General features: G+C 48.3%; 1 protein-coding gene across 1 annotated transcript in view; it reads left to right on the top strand.

Annotated features, from left to right (window-relative positions):
* Positions 1-17241, top strand: part of LAMC3 (laminin subunit gamma 3) — a 702649-nt gene that overhangs the window by 666809 nt on the left and 18599 nt on the right. The window contains exon 22 of the mRNA XM_078646208.1: positions 9812-9959. Within this exon, the coding sequence (XP_078502334.1) occupies positions 9812-9959 (148 nt within the window). The remainder of the gene's footprint in view (positions 1-9811; positions 9960-17241) is intronic.

Below are 17241 nucleotides of genomic sequence, written 5' to 3'. Positions count from 1 at the left end.
CAGTGACATGGACGACGACGAGGAAGACGCCAAGACAGTCCACGTAGTGCGCATGCTCAACGCCTTAGCTGCCGCATCATCAACCGAACCGATGTGCACTGTCCAGGTACATGACCAAGCTATCAGAGCCCTCATCGACACCGGCGCCACAATAAACCTCATGGCTGCAAGCGTGTACCAATGCCTCGAAAATGCACCCACGCTTCATCCCACAAGGGTGCAAGTATTTGCTTACGGGACCCGGCGCCCGTTGCGCCTGTGCGGAGTATTCCAAACAACGGTGGCCCACGACTCCATACAGCTACAGACCAAGATCTATGTCTCCCAGGAGGGGTCAGGTTTCCTTCTTGGCTGCAGGACGGCACGAGAGCTCGGCCTCATACACTTTGCTTTAACAGTGCAAGCCCAAGGTATAGACCAGCTGGTTACAGAGCACTCCTCGCTGTTTGAGGGCATCGGATGCCTACGGGGCCCCCCCGTACGACTTCACATCGAGCAGTCGGTAGCCCCAGTAGCCCTCCGCCACAGACGGATCGCTTTTCACCTCCGGCCAAAAGTCGAAGCCGAGCTGAGGATGCTTGAACACGCCGGCATCATCGAACGAGTAACTGGACCCACGCCGTGGGTGTCCCCTATCGTTGTGGCCAAGAAGCCAAAGCAACCCGAGGCCATGAGGATATGCGTGGACATGCGCCTCCCCAACCTAGCGATCAAGAGGGAGCGTCACCTGACACCGACCATTGACGACATCATCGGGGAACTTGCAGGGTCGAAATGGTTCTCCAAGATGGACCTGCGGTCGGGGTACCATCAGATCCCTCTTCACCCGGACTCACGCCCAATAACAACTTTTTCCACCCACGCTGGCCTGTGGAGATATAAGAGGTTGAACTTCGGTATCTCAAGTGCGGCCGAGGTGTTTCAGAACATCATTCACAACGTCCTCCAAGGCCTGGACGGCGTGCTCAATGTGAGCGACGACATCCTTGTGCATGCCCCCACGTTGGAGGAACACGTCACACGTCTCCAAGCAGTGTTCGATCGGCTAAAAGAGAGAGGACTGACCCTCCACAAGGACAAATGCGAGTTCCTACGCAAAGACATCAGCTTCTTTGGATATAGGTTCTCCGACCAAGGAGTTGGCCCCGACCCGGACAAGGTCAAGGACATCCACGACGCACCAGCCCCCACTTCTGTAACCGCCGTCCGCAGCTTCCTAGGCATGGTGACATACTGTGGGCGCTTCATCAAGGATCTGTCAGACCTAACAGGACCGCTCCGCGATCTTACGAAGTCAAATGCCACATGGATGTGGGGCCCACAACAACAAGAGTCGTTCACAAACACCAAAACAGCCCTGTCGGCTGACACGACTTTGGCCTACTTCGACCCGCACCACGAATCGCAACTACTAGTGGACGCCAGCCCCACAGGCCTGGGAGCAGTACTATCGCAACGTCAAGCATGCGGAGAGTGGGCACCTGTAGCCTACGCCAGCCGCACGCTGACCCCAACCGAACAACGGTATTCGCAAATTGAACGTGAAGCAATTGCTATACTATGGGGATGCCGCCATTTCCATATCTACCTCTACGGACATCCTTTCTCCGTGATCACTGATCACAAGCCCCTCATACCGCTTTTCCAAGGCTCTTCTTCTCGCCCGCCTCCAAGAATTGAAAAATGGGTACTGCAATTGCAAGAGTTCCAGTTCACGGTGGAATATCGACCAGGTACGCGGAACCCCGCCGATTACCTATCAAGACACGCCCGGCCAGTCACAGACGCTGAAGCCGCTGAAGCAGCAGCCACGGAAGAATATGTCCGGCTAATCGTCGAACGGTCGAAGCCACGTCCAATGTCCCTAGAGGATGGAACGAGAGCCACAAAGGATGATGACTGCCTCCAGATTGCAATCAAAGCCATAGCATCCGGCGACTGGAAAGCGCTACAAAGCCCGGCATCGTTCCGCACTCCGGACGCCCAAGCTGTCCTAAAAGCCCTGCATCAGGTCAAACATGAACTATCCGTCTCAGGCGAAGGATGTCTACTGAGAGGCCCGCGCCTTGTGCTACCCAGCAGCCTCGCCCAGCAAGCGGCTTTGCTAGCCCATGGATCACACCAAGGGATCGTCAAGTCTAAAAACAGGCTCCGAAGCAAGTTATGGTTCCCAGGACTCGACAAAGCCGTCGAAGACGTAGTTCACAGCTGTCCAGTGTGCCTAGCGACGAGCCTACCAAACCCTCCAGCGCCGATCATCACCGAAGAAGGACCGACATCCCCGTGGATTCAAGTGTGCGCGGACTTTGGCAGCCTCCCAGGAGGCAAATACATGCTGGTCGTGGTAGACGATTTCTCCCGCTACCCCGAGGTAGAAATTGTGACATCTACGTCAGCGCCGGAAGTGATATCAAAATTCGAAAAAATCATTGCCACCCACGGGATCATGAAGGAAGTCCGCACGGACAATGGACCCCCGTTCAACGGCAGCGAGTTCACAGAGTACCTACAGAGCCACGGCGTCAAACATAAACGGATAACACCAAGATGGCCGCAAGCCAACGGAGAGGTTGAGCGGCTAATGAGAACTCTGAATAAAACAATCCAAATTGCGGTCGCGGACGGTCATTGTCTAGAGCTGGCCATCTACCAATTCCTCCGCGAATATCGCCAGACCCCGCACTGCACTACTGGAATTGCCCCGAACAGACTCTCTTTCAACCGTGCCATTGCAGACTCCATCCCGCACCATCCCACGTGGGAGTTGGCCCCAAATCCCAGTAACCGATCCATGGAGCACCGCGCCAAAAACAACCAAGAAGCGTCCCGAAGACGGAGGGCCGCAGACAGCCCCATTCAGGCCGGAGACGCAGTTCTGGTGAGAGACCGCCATCCTGGTGGAAAATTCCGTTTCCCATTTGAACTGGACCCCTGGAAAGTCACCGAGGTGAATGGAACTATGATCACTGCTGTCAGGAATGGGGAAGTAGTCACAAGAAACGTTTCATTTTTCAAGCAAGTGCCAGAAAGAGGAGAAGACCCGGAACCGGATGGCAGAGACCTGTGCCTGCAGCGCAGACCGTCAGGGTCCACCGACGCAGGCACCCCAACACACTCAACCAGTGGTCATGTCCCATATAACATCAGCCCAGAGAGACCAACTAATGACCCCAGCACCGCAGAGTCTGGAGAAGCGGGAGAGACCCCCACAGCAACGGCAGGAGATCGCAGCCAAACGAGATACAGCCTCCGCCCATGCCCCAGGCCTTCCCAGAGGTACCGAGACTTTGTGGCCCAGTGCTGGCGATGAGAGGCTCCAGATGGCTGACCCCGCCGAGAATACAAGTAAGACTGTTCCAAGTTGTACCTGAGATGTTATGTTTGTTAGAGCAACCCAGAGACTGCACCAGAGACTACCCAGTTGGACTTTGTTGAACATTTGTAAATACAACGGTCAGCGCCCCCGCTGTCCACCAGAGATTATTAGTATACCACTGTATTTCTCTTTTTGTTTTACCCCTAGGTAAAGGAGGAATGTAGTGTTGCTGCCAGTGGGGTGTACCACTGCAGCACACGCCCCCTCCCTACTGTTGTCCATGTTCTACCCCCAGAGCGTAAGGGGGCCGTTGGTTTAGTCCAAGCGTAAGCGTGGACACGCTAGGCGTTCAATAAAAGGCCCAGGGAGCTGGGCGTGGCCAGGTTACTTTACAGCCACTAACCATACTGCATGTGTCCTGTGTCAATCCTGTGCAGGCCCATACCAGGACACCACAGTGCCTAGTAAAGACGTCACTTTCTTAATTGTAATAATGTGCAGAAGTGTCGCATCCCTAGCGAGGTCACTTGTCACCCCTTGTTGTGCAATGTTTGCTGGTGGGGGCTTTCAGCTTCTCTGTGTCTAGTCGAGTGCGCCTGAAAAGGGTGATGGGACACAGTCTTAATGTATGTGATGCTTTACATCCGGCTATGGAAGCGGGGCTCGCACCCTGACCCGCCTGACAGCACTTCTAACCTCAGGCGGAGGCATTTCAGCGTGACCCCCACCAGCCTAAAGAAGCGTTATAATAAGATATATTGTATTTTTATAAAGATTGCTGTGTGCAAATATTTAACCTCGAGTGTCCTTGTGTAGCAGAACCCCTACAATAGCACGTGGCGCCCTTACTCGATGACGTCACGCGAGGGTGCATTCGAAGGCACCGGTGTATCCTGTCGTGCAGTTATATTGTGAAAGCGTCCACAGTTAGGCCTCAAGAACGTCTGTGTTGTGTAAAAGTCTTCATTTGATGTGATTTTATTTCTTGTCTGCAGCCCTCTGCTGCCACCTGCTGTCCACAGCGGGAATGACATGCCCCGCCGGCTGACCCTGTGCTTTAGATCTTGTTGGCAGAGGTGTCTTTGTAGGATTGCTCTGCAGATGGCCAAGGTTCAGGGTGTTTTTAATTTAATTTAATGCGATTTTATACAGCGCGAACATTACTCGAAGGTGTCAGAGCGCTTTACAAAAGAACCAGTTGCGTTACAGAAGCACAATGGATTGCATGAGTTACATAAGAGATGCAAACAGAAAAATATGCAAATGTACATGTTGTAAAGTCACTCAGGGAAGAGATACAAACAGAAGAAAAAATTGCAAATGTACATGTTGTAAAGTCACTCAGGGAAGAGATACAAACAGAAGAAAAAATTGCAAATGTACAAGTTGTAAAGTCACACAAGGAAGAGATACAAACGGATAAACTCTAAAATCACATAGGAGTGGTAGTAAGTACAAAGGTCTATACATATACTAGTGGTTAGAGTTCTAAATACACAAATAGTAAATTCACACAGGATTACATTTTAATAGTGATTAGGCTTGGACAATTATATATTACATATTTACATATCTATATATTTATGAGTTACAGAAGCATGGCTCAGGCATAGGGAAAAATCAGGCAGGGGTTGAGAAATTCAGGGGCGAGAGGAAAGGACTAGGGGAGATAGACAGAGAGTGAGGGAGGGAGAGATAGGGGAGGGGGTTATGAGTGATGGGATCAGGGGCATCAGCATTATTCACAAACGATCAGTAGTTGCCAATATGTGAAACTGTGAGGCTTTAAGCCCTGGTTTATCCGTAGTGCAACAGGGCTATAGACTGCCGAAAGCTTGAATGGAGTGCCCACTGGGGAATAGGGGACGCCTCCTGTTGCTAATGTAGAGGGACTGGCTGTTGAGATGGCACGGAGTTATCACAAGGTATTATGTCCTCCGCAGGCGCCATTTTGAAGTCAGGCAGCGCCAATTCCAGTTTGACTCAGAGTTTGTGGGAGTTGATATATAAACATTGTACTGTTCCCATGAGGAGCAGGGTCAGAACTCATCTGCATCCAGTGGGCCTCTGTGGCTGACGAAGAGTTTGGCAGACAGGTACTCCATTGCAACGGTGGCAGAGAACCCCGTCCACCAAACTCAAGCTCTACTCTCTCAATTGTGAGTCAGGCAAACTTCAAGTTTCACATTGATGGAATAGAATTTACTCTGCTGGTGTAAAACGTACTCCGACAGCCCCTATTCCATCATGACAGCAGTAAACCATCCAATCGTCAGCCCTGTTATACAGACTCATTGTTATGTCTGCCCCTAGACGCAGATGTCATCTAACCGTATCTTTCTAAAAACTGTGAAAGTGTCATTATTGGATTAATGACATTGATCCAGCACTTAATTCAACATTCATCTGGATCAAATGTCAACTCTGATTCACCATGACAAGGTTTAATAAGAACACATAAGGACATATAACCACAACAATGTAGCCTGGATTCACATCCTGTTACCTTATATGTTCATAAGTAAACATCTGAGACTCACACCTTGATGCATGTAATGTGTCAGACATTCCTAAACTTATGTAAGAAATTCCAATTTCTGATAAGATTTAGTACATAAGGACTGCCGCTTGACCACTCTTCTGGAGAGGTCCTTTGGCCAGATTATCGCCCAAGATTCTGCTAGAGATGGTCTCACCTGCTGCCAGCACACTACGCACTTTGCAGATGCTGCATCTCGCCTGAAGCCGATAAAGCCGACCCCCAGAGGAAGACCGACTGACTGCCACTGCAGAGGATGTTTGCCCACCTTGGGGAACACTGTCTTCACGTCTCACTGATAAAGACAGCCTTTGCTGTCAACAAGACAGGCAGTGTGTCTCTTCTCCCTAAGAAACTCTAAACTACAAGTTGCTCTGCCTTCCGTGGTCTCTTAGTGTAGCGCATAGAACTAGGTATTAGGATGTTAGATTTTAAATGTCATTTTAAAACATGCTGGAAATGTTCATTTTGTTCTCACTACTTAAAATTTCTGCTTACTCTTTTTTTCTAACATTCTGTTTAGTTGTTTTAGATATACTGAGAAACAGATTATTATTTTAGTAAAAAATGCTTTGGGGCAGATTTACAAACCCTTGCAACATCTTTACAACACAGTTGTGTCACTTATGTGAGGCAGCAGTGTCATAAACAATGCGCCATTATGCGACAGATTTACAATGTGATGCATCTAGTCAGATGTGTCACGTTGTAAAGCCCTACGCTACACGCTACATTATACCTGCGTCAGGTATAATGTATGCAGGGTGGGCGTTCCGTCGCAAGGAAGCCCTGGAAAAGTGATGCCCTGAAATCTACAAGATTTCACGGAGTCACTTTTACATCCCCGCTGCGTCAAAACCTTACACCTGCTTGCAGCAGGCGTAAGGAGTGACACAGCACTGCTAGTATATGCCGCCCCTGAGCAGTGCTGGAGTTGCAACGCGCTTGCGACATGACTCCAGCACAGCGTCACCTAGATGCTGACTGATGCGTCACGCATCTGTCTCTCCTTGTGCCACGGTGCGCCGCATTGTAAATGCGGTGCATCCATGGTGGCGCAAAGGGTTCCTAACGTAAGGCAAAATAACTGGCGCATCCCTGCTGATCTGCAGGAGTGCACCAGTTATTGTAAATCTGCCCCTTTATATTTAAGTGTTTGATCTTCTTGATAGAGTGCCTTTGTGTGATATTTTGAATAACGAAATAAGGGTTGTTGCTGTTACATGGTGCACCTGATCACTTTATGGGATTGTTGGTAAACCAAGAGCAATACTTCTTTTTCAGTTATACATTCAGTAGTTTTCTGTGGGGCTACAATAACCTGCCTTTCACATTCATCGCTGGTGCATTGGACTGAGTTCTCCAAAGTTTTCCTGTGTTACCCATGAGTGGGAAATCACCCCCTGCAGAGTTACGCCAAAGTCGTAATTTACGCAACAGTTTCACACACAGATTTGCGCACTCCAGAACCTGAGGGTTGATGTTGTGCTGGAAGGACTGTGATGCCAGATTCATGGGCTGGGATTGTCGGTGGGGCTGAGATTGGGCAGGCTGTATGTGGGATTGGATGACAGGAAATTGGGTGATTGGAATTGCAGTTGAGGGATTGGCTGTGACGTGTATGTAGGGTTCAGTGGCTGAGATGTGTCAGTAGGATTCAGTGGCTTGCGATGGCAGCCAGAATGGATCGGGGGTTCCGGGGCGGTGGAAGGGTGGATTGTAAAATATATATATTTTTTAACTTAGATTATAACCATATTTCTCCGTCTCTCCTCCACATCGGACTCCGGCTAGAACAGGAGGAAGCACACAGGAAGCACCCAGGCTCCCCTGACTTATAACAATGCTGCACTGCAGTGTTCTGATTGGTCTGAGCGCCATTGTTCGACACTCAGATGGGGACTGAGGGCCTGGGCATGATCTCCACCCAGGCTGTAATGCAGCCTGCATGGAGAACGGAGAAAGTATGCATGAATATTTGGCCGAGCGAAAATGGCCGGCCAAAGATTCATGCGCACTTGTAGTGGTCAAACCACTCGTCCCCTGTTCAGCCCTAAGAGCAGATCCGCCCCTCCCTCCCCGGCCGCACTGCAGGAGGAACAAATAAAATGATAAAAACATTGAATTATTATCATTTTATTTTTCCTTAAATTACACTTCTTAAAAGCAGTGGGGCGATCCTCCTACGCCTTAGTGGAAACACTGCCACAGTGGCTGGGATTACGCCAGAGAGATTTAGTGGCTGGGATTACATCACAGGGATTCAGTGGCTGGGATTACGTCAGAGATAATCAGTGGCTGGGATTATTTCAGAGGGATTCAGTGGCTGAGATTACGCAGGAGAGATTCAGTGGCTGGGATTACATCAATGGGATTTAGTGGCTGGGAGTACTTCAGAGGGATTGAGTGGCGGGGATTACTTCAGAATGATTCAGTGGCTGGGCTTGCGTCGGTGGGAGTCAGTGGCTGGGATTACGTCAATGGGATTCAGTGGCTGCGATTACGTCAATGGGATTCAGTGGCTGGGAGTACTTCAGAGGGATTCAGTGGCTGGGATTACGTCAATGGGATTCAGTGGCTGGGATTATTTCAGAAGGATTCAGTGGCAGGGCTTGCGTCGGTGGGAGTCAGTGGCTGGGATTACATCAGAGATATTCAGTGGCTGGGATTACGCCAGAGAGATTCAGTGGCTGGGATTACGCCAGAGAGATTCAGTGTTTGGGATTACATCACAGGGATTCAGTGGCTGGGATTACATCAGAGATATTCAGTGGCTGGGATTACGCCAGAGAGATTCAGTGTTTGGGATTACATCACAGGGATTCAGTGGCTGGGATTGTGTCAGAGAGATTCAGTGGCTGGGATTACATCACAGGGATTCAGTGGCTGGGATTGTGTCAGAGAGATTCAGTGGCTGGGATTACGCCAGAGAGATTCAGTGTTTGGGATTACATCACAGGGATTCAGTGGCTGGGATTGTGTCAGAGAGATTCAGTGTTTGGGATTACATCACAGGGATTCAGTGGCTGGGATTGTGTCAGAGAGATTCAGTGGCTGGGATTACGCCAGAGAGATTCAGTGGCTGGGATTACGCCAGAGAGATTCAGTGTTTGGGATTACATCACAGGGATTCAGTGGCTGGGATTGTGTCAGAGAGATTCAGTGGCTGGGATTACGCCAGAGAGATTCAGTGGCTGGGATTACGCCAGAGAGATTCAGTGGCTGGGATTGTGTCAGAGAGATTCAGTGGCTGGGATTACGTCAATGGGATTCAGTGGCTGGGATTACGCCAGAGAGATTCAGTGGCTGGGATTACGCCAGAGAGATTCAGTGGCTGGGATTATATCAGAGAGATTCAGTGGCTGGGATTACGCCAGAGAGATTCAGTGACTGGGATTACGCCAGAGAGATTCAGTGACTGGGATTACGCCAGAGAGATTCAGTGGCTGGGATTACGCCAGAGAGATTCAGTGACTGGGATTACATCACAGGGATTCAGTGGCTGGAATTGTGTCAGTGGGATTGTCAGCTGGGTTTGTGTAGACAAGGATGGAGAGGGCGGTGCAATGTTTAAAGTGGAAGGAGGGAGAATGGTTTGTTTGTAGCGAGAGGAGCAGTTTTTGATAGAATTGCAGGTATGAACGCCTCTTTGGATAACCACATTTGAGGAGGTTTGAGGACCAGCAGTTGGAAGAATGAAGTTAGTAGCTTTGCCCTGTCAGACTGGAGAGTCTGTGCCATGAGCGAGGGAGAAGGGAATCTCTGTCGAGAGAGGGAGAAGGGAATCTCTGTCGAGAGAGGGAGCAGGGAATCTGTGTCGAGAGAGGGAGTGTGTCATCTGTCTCAGGAGACAGAGAAAGCGAGAGAGAGAGACAGTCCTTAGAGGCACCTGTAGTTATTGGTGTGGTGTCACCTGTCTCATGGTCCCCCCTAAGCTCCTCCCCTTCTCCCTACAGGTACCAGGAGGTTCAGGTAAGACACACTGAACTTGTGGCCGCTCTGAAGATGGCGGCCAGTGATGCCAAACGCGCAGCCACTCTCATCCACCAGGTCAACGAGGGGCGGGCTCACAACCTGTCCGCCCTCAGCTCTCCGGATCCAACGGTGAGTTTAATTGTATGTCAGTCTCTGATCACGTGTCGTCAGTTATATGTGTGTATTTTGAAAGGTTGTTCCACCAAAGGTCACCAAGAGCTTCTGAAGCCCCTCCTCCCAGATATCTGTGCATCTTTGGGTACCCCTGGGGCACCTGCTGCACAGGAGTAGGCATTCTGGATCTAGAACCTGCGACCCACCCCCACCCTCCACCCCTAGTGCCTTGAGACCCTTACGGGTGAGTAGTCGCGCTTAACAAACACCTGATTGATTGATACTGACGTCATGGCAGACCCTACAACCCCTCCTCCATTCTTGACGACTTTTTATTATCGGCCTCTGATAATATTGTGTCCAAAATATTGACTACCAGCTTAACAACAAGGTAAGTATAGATTTACTATTCTTAACTCTACATTTGCATACCTTCGTGATATACACACATATATTAACATATCTTTGAAGTACATAGATGTAGATTTTAGAATAACAGTTCTATACTTAACTATATATTTTTATGTTGATGGTCTGTTGTTAATTGATATTCTGGACCTTATGCTATTGCAGGTTGAGAATAAAAACGTTGGGCCTGATTTACAGGTTGGTGGCTGGAGGTAACTCCATCAGGATGGCAGGGAACAAACCTCCGCCATCTGAGGGACCTCCGCTCACCAGCTTCACTTGTAAATAAAAATGTAAATCCGTATTTGTAAAGCGCATACTACTCATCCTTAAGGGTCTCAAGCCGCTGTGGGCCATTGTGGAAATTAAGTGAGCTATTGCCCAGAGTCACATGGTGCTGAGCTGAGCTGCTGCTGGAGCCGGGTATCGAACCGTGAACCCTGTGCTCCGAAGTCAGCTGCCCTGGCTGCTGCACCACACCTCACTTGTCTGCTGGTCCAGCAGGCCCCTCTCTCCATTGGCGGGACCACTGTCATGGCAGTGCCTGTATTGACAGGAAGATTTGTATCAGTGAGCAACCCAAAATACCCTTGAGGGCTTGGGTAAATATATGGAAAGGTAAGGGATGCCTTCAAGGGAATTTATTTTCATAAAATGACTTTTAGAAGTGATTTAAAGAAGCTTTATGAGGACAATTCAATGGTCCTCTGTTGGAATCAATCCCAAATAAAACTATCTATTGATTATATGAAAGGTACACACTGTTACACAACATTAAACAAACATAAAGGAACAAACACTAGGCGGGTGTATAAGAAAACATTGAGTTTATCGTTCAGTTAAAAGGTAATCAATTTGAAGTACAAATATATATAAACAGGCCTACAGGTACATTAATCATACACAAATATATGACTTTGTAGGTCAAGATGACACCTTTCCTAATTCTCAATTTGATGGATAGAGAAGGAAAAGGCGCTGGTCGAGGTTTCGGTCTCCTAAGTGGTAATCTGTGGGACCATCTTCAGGACTCTTGAAAATTATATTTGTAATAACCTAATGTAAGCTCTATCACTGGTTGGAAATACTTCAGATAAACACACAACTGATGAATTAATCTCGCTAAAACAATAAGCTTTCTTGCGGATGTGGTTAAGGTCGAATAACGCAAAATTAAGGATGTTTAAATAACGGAGAGTGTCACCACAAGATTGAGTTGCTTGCCTGGTGGAGATGTAATTACCTTAATTTACATTGGATAGGCGTACCCACATAGGCGGTAAATATAGTTGAAACTGTACAGTCTTCAGAATGACTGTGGTTGGAGTGTATATCTACCAATGCGGCGTTTAGTCTTGTTAAAACCAGCCGGAAAAGACTGTATCTTTGTATGCAGAGGAAGGCTCAAAGTCCTTGTTTTAGTTGTAACTCTTAGAGTCAGCTCGAGTGGAAGTCCACAGATTAGTTGTAGTCTCCTGTGCGCCGTAACAGAATCAGCGCCGCATTATCACGAGCTCTAGCAGTTTGTACAGTCTTTTCGGCTGGTTTTAGCAAGCCACAGTCATTCTGAAGACTGTACAGTTTCAACTATATTTACCGCCTATGTGGGTACGCCTATCCAATGTAAATTAAGGTAATTACATCTCCACCAGGCAAGCAACTCAATCTTGTGGTGACACTCTCCGTTATTTAAACATCCTTAATTTTGCGTTATTCGACCTTAACCACATCCACAAGAAAGCTTATTGTTTTAGCGAGATTAATTCATCAGTTGTGTGTTTATCTGAAGTATTTCCAACCAGTGATAGAGCTTACATTAGGTTATTACAAATATAATTTTCAAGAGTCCTGAAGATGGTCCCACAGATTACCACTTAGGAGACCGAAACGTCGACCAGCGCCTTTTCCTTCTCTATCCATCAAATTGAGAATTAGGAAAGGTGTCATCTTGACCTACAGAGTCATATATTTGTGTATGATTAATGTACCTGTAGGCCTGTTTATATATATTTGTACTTCAAATTGATTACCTTTTAACTGAACGATAAACTCAATGTTTTCTTATACACCCGCCTAGTGTTTGTTCCTTTATGTTTGTTTTATGTTGTGTAACAGTGTGTACCTTTCATATAATCAATAGAAAGTTTTATTTGGGATTGATTCCAACAGAGGACCATTGAATTGTCCTCATAAAGCTTCTTTAAATCACTTCTAAGAGTCATTTTGTGAAAATAAATTCCCTTGAAGGCATCCCTTACCTTTCCATGTATTGACAGGAGCCGCTGTCCTGGCAGTGCCTGTATTGGCAGGAGCCGCTGTCATGGCAGTGCTTGTATTGACAGGAGCCGCTGTCATGGCTATTGACAAGAGCCGCTGTCATGGCAGTGCCTGTATTGACAGGAGCCGCTGTCATGGCAGTGCTTGTATTGACAGGAGCCGCTGTCATGGCTATTGACAAGAGCCGCTGTCATGGCAGTGCCTGTATTGACAGGAGCCGCTGTCATGGCAGTGCCTGTATTGACAGGAGCCGCTGTCATGGCAGTGCCTGTATTGACAGGAGCCGCTGTCATGGCAGTGCCTGTATTGACAGGAGCCGCTGTCATGGCAGTGTCTGTATTGACAGGAGCCGCTGTCATGGCAGTGCCTGTATTGACAGGAGCCGCTGTCATGGCAGTGCCTGTATTGACAGGAGCCGCTGTCATGGCAGTGTCTGTATTGACAGGAGCCGCTGTCATGGCAGTGCCTGTATTGACAGGAGCCGCTGTCATGGCAGTGCCTGTATTGACAGGAGCCACTGTCATGGCAGTGCCTGTATTGACGGGAGCCGCTGTCATGGCAGTGTCTGTATTGACAGGAGCCGCTGTCATGGCAGTGCCTGTATTGACGGGAGCCGCTGTCATGGCAGTGTCTGTATTGACAGGAACCGCTGTCATGGCAGTGCCTGTATTGGTAGGAACCGCTGTCACGGCAGTGTCTGTATTGACAGGAGCCGCTGTCACGGCAGTGCCTGTATTGACAGGAGCCGCTGTCATGGCAGTGCCTGTATTGACAGGAGCCGCTGTCATGGCACTGCCTGTATTGACAGGAGCCGCTGTCATGGCAGTGCCTGTATTGACAGGAGCCACTGTCATGGCAGTGCCTGTATTGACAGGAGCCACTGTCATGGCAGTGTCTGTATTGACAGGAGCCGCTGTCATGACAGTGCCTGTATTGACAGGAGCCACTGTCATGTCAGTGTCTGTATTGACAGGAGCCACTGTCATGGCAAGGCCTGTATTGACAGGAGCCGCTGTCATGGCAGTGCCTGTATTGACAGGAGCCACTGTCATGGCAGTGCCTGTATTGACAGGAGCCGCTGTCATGGCAGTGCCTGTATTGACAGGAGCCGCTGTCATGGCAGTGCCTGTATTGACAGGAGCGGCTGTCATGGCAGTGCCTGTATTGACAGGAGCCGCTGTCATGGCAGTGCCTGTATTGACAGGAGCCGCTGTCATGGCAGTGCCTGTATTGACAGGAGCCGCCGTCATGGCAGTGCCTGTATTGACAGGAGCCGCTGTCATGGCAGTGCCTGTATTGACAGGAGCTGCTGTCATGGCAGTGCCTGTATTGACTGGAGCCGCTTCATGGCAGTCCCTGTATTGACAGGAACCGCTGTCATGGCAGTGCCTGTATTGACAGGAGCCGCTTCATGGCAGTGCCTGTATTGACAGGAGCTGCTGTCACGGTGGTTCCTGTCAATGTAGAAAAGTCTTGACAGGTGGGACTTTCGGCCATGATGGCTGGCAGTCAATCTTTTCAAAGTTTTTTGCTTTTTGCAAACAACGGTAAAAGTGTGAGTTTCTTTGTGGAAAAAAAATGATTCCCACACACTAGGATTTCTCTCGCAGGGTGTTGAGGTCATTATTGAGGAAAAAAAGGCATTATACCATCCCCCATATATACGGTGTGATGTCATCCCTACAATGGCCTCTACTCCATTGGGCCCTCGGAGGAAGTGATCTCTCAGCGTAGCCAATGGAGGCTCCATTGATGGAATACTTATGATCTGCCCATCTCTAAATATGGCGGGTGGACCGAGAGGTTGCCAGAGACGGGAACTCCGGCACATTTGCAATGGAACACTCTATCCTCCGAACCGCCCTCGCCACAGTTCCACGCATCTGGAAAACCACTGCCGGCGTCAGATCCTTCTCCTACCTCGCCGCCAAGACCTGGAACACTCTCCCTACCGGCCTACGCCAGACCCTCGACCTGCTGGCCTTCAGACAACTTCTCAAGTTGGGCATGTAGCGCGCTCTACAAATGATTGATTGATTGTTTACAGCAAGTGAAGCGGACTAAAGTCCTGGCTGTTACCAGCTCTCGGCTGCTCATCCTCCCCTGGATGTCTGCTCCGTTGTAGGCCATGAGGGGTGTAGGCATTTCAACCGCAGCATGGGAGTAAGGGGGAGAAGAGGTAGGGTAAGTGATTGGCACTAACATCTAGTTACAGAGCAGACTGTGAGGGGTGTACAAGACTGGCAAGGATTCCCAAAGCTATAAATCCAGATGCAGAGTTCCAGAGCACTGTTTACCCTTTGCAGAGGTGTTGTGGTGGAATATGCAATGACTAGTAATTCTCTTGGTGGATGGGCAGTCCTTGATTTGTAATAAAATAGGTGCCAGGGCCTTCGTCAGGTGGCCACTGCAGCTTTAACCACCCATTGCCCCTGCCAGCGCTGCCAACGACAATACCTATGCAACAATTAACTATAAAATTCCTACAAGTGTGACAATCCAGAGTATTCCAACCCCCAAAGCTATAAGAAAGGCTTGGGCAGCAGGAATGAATAGTTTTTAATATATATTGAATTAATAAACAGCTGTTGTTCTGCTCTTCTCTAAATTACACAGACAGCGCCATCGTGTGGCAGACTGTCATAAGTGCTGGTGTTCACAATTAAGAGCTGGTGCCGCACACCGGAAACCACTGGCTCAAATTAAGCACTATTGGGCTGAGCTAAGGCTCCTCTGCAGAAGAATGAAGGAGCCTGGATAAAGTCGGGATACTTTAAATGCTGTTGCATGCCCGATGCTATTCCATACATAAGCACAGACACCATATGACTCATTGTGAGAAACCTTGTTCAAACCCACAAAATATGGAAATGTTGCAACTACAACTGCTTGATTTCCCCGGGCCACCGAGCAAACGTGGAATGCTGATTGGGTGGTCTAAGAATAATGTTGCACAACCGGTAGCAGGCAGGGGGTGTTCTTTGTATTCTCGCCCTGGTGATAACTCCCTGGGGGTACCTGGTTTCTTGCAGTCTCGCTTGTACACAATGGGTTCCCACACTGGCCAGACGTGGGCTCTGGGGGGAAATGGAAGAAGGACATTGGGAGGGGATGTGCCTGGTCCAGGGGTTCCAAAGGAGATGAAACGAATCACTGGGTAAAGAGCTTATTGCATCCTCACCAAACCTTCACTTTGCAGCCCTCCTCCCCCCTCCCCTGTGGCAGTGGCACCATATTTAATGTGCCCCGGGGCAGTCTGACGTTCTCTGCTCTTGGGCATACATGTGGGTTTGTTATTGGGCCCTGAGCCGACCCTATGCTCCAGATGAAGCACACGACAGATGTAGGCAGGGTGCTGGTTCAGCCCGGGTGCAGTTGAGCTGCTCCTCCTGCCAAGGTCAACACCGAAAGTCACGACCAAAGCTGAAGTGTCAGCCTTTCTGTGGAGTAATGAACCTGGATGGCTCAAGATTTATAGGGTAAATTACCCTCTACAGTGTAAGGATAGTGAAAGTCGCTGAGGACTCTGTGACTATATAGAAGAACGAGGCCGAAGGCAGAGTTAGTTTATAGGGTTTTGGAATTCCGAGGTGACTTGCAATATCCTTTAATGGCCGACAGATGGCAGTCTGTTCTTTCTAATACAAAGTCACGCCCTCACCCTTCCTTTATATCAAAGAATATCATATCGGTGTGGTATGAAATTAACCACACCGATATGAAGCTATTGATTCGATGAAAAAACATAAGAGATGTAAAACATAATCCAAGAGTCGTGGGAACAAAATGTCTCTTATTAGACTAAATTTAGAACTCAGTGTGGTGCCATAACCCCTTACACTATGTAAGATACAATAAAAGACAAAAGAAGTTTGAGGTCATAAAATTCATGTTAACTTGGTTTGGCAATAAGAGAACTTACATTTTTCTAAAAAGTATTTAATTCAATGCATCAAGATTTGTTCCGTAAAGTCCTCAAAACTTTATTTGAGGTGAAGAACCAATACTTAATTTGTTTTTGATACGGACTTTCTTATTATATACAAACAAATAAAATATTGGTTTCTTCAGCTCAAATAAAGTGTTGAGAATTTATCTGATTCATTGGATTCAATAATTTTTGGAGACATTAAAGTTGTCTCACTGAGAAATTAAGCACAGATGAATTATAGGACCTCAAACTCTTTTTGTCTTTTTATAAGCAGTACAAGGAGAGCAATATTTTAAAATGGTTGTAGTTCAACATGTGTGCCTACATCAGTGGTAGAAGTGGGCGGGATCGGAAGTGCACGGCGTGCCCCTACTTTTAAAAATTATTTCAGTCCGTTCCCCTACTTCTTTCTTTCAAAAAAAGCATTCCGGGACGGCAAGAATAGTCCAACTTAAAAACGATAACTTTTTTCATTAGATTACAGGGGCTGCTCGCACTTCTCTGTTGAACTCCAGAGGCTGCAGCAGCCCCCGCCCCCTTGAGCGCAGACCAAGGGTTGGCCCATTGTCATTCCGATTGAGGCTGATTACCCCCTTTCGAATGCGCCCGCCGCCTTTAGCATATCGTGCCAGTGAGATCAGAGTTGGTGATTACAGAGGAGCTTTCCCCAGACAGAGTACT

Source organism: Lissotriton helveticus, chromosome 5_1 (assembly GCF_964261635.1).
Source record: "Lissotriton helveticus chromosome 5_1, aLisHel1.1, whole genome shotgun sequence".
In the NCBI taxonomy this organism is placed as follows: Eukaryota; Metazoa; Chordata; class Amphibia; order Caudata; family Salamandridae; genus Lissotriton; species Lissotriton helveticus.
The sequence above is the reverse complement of the archived record's forward strand: the minus strand, read 5'-3'. Positions and strand labels throughout refer to the sequence as shown.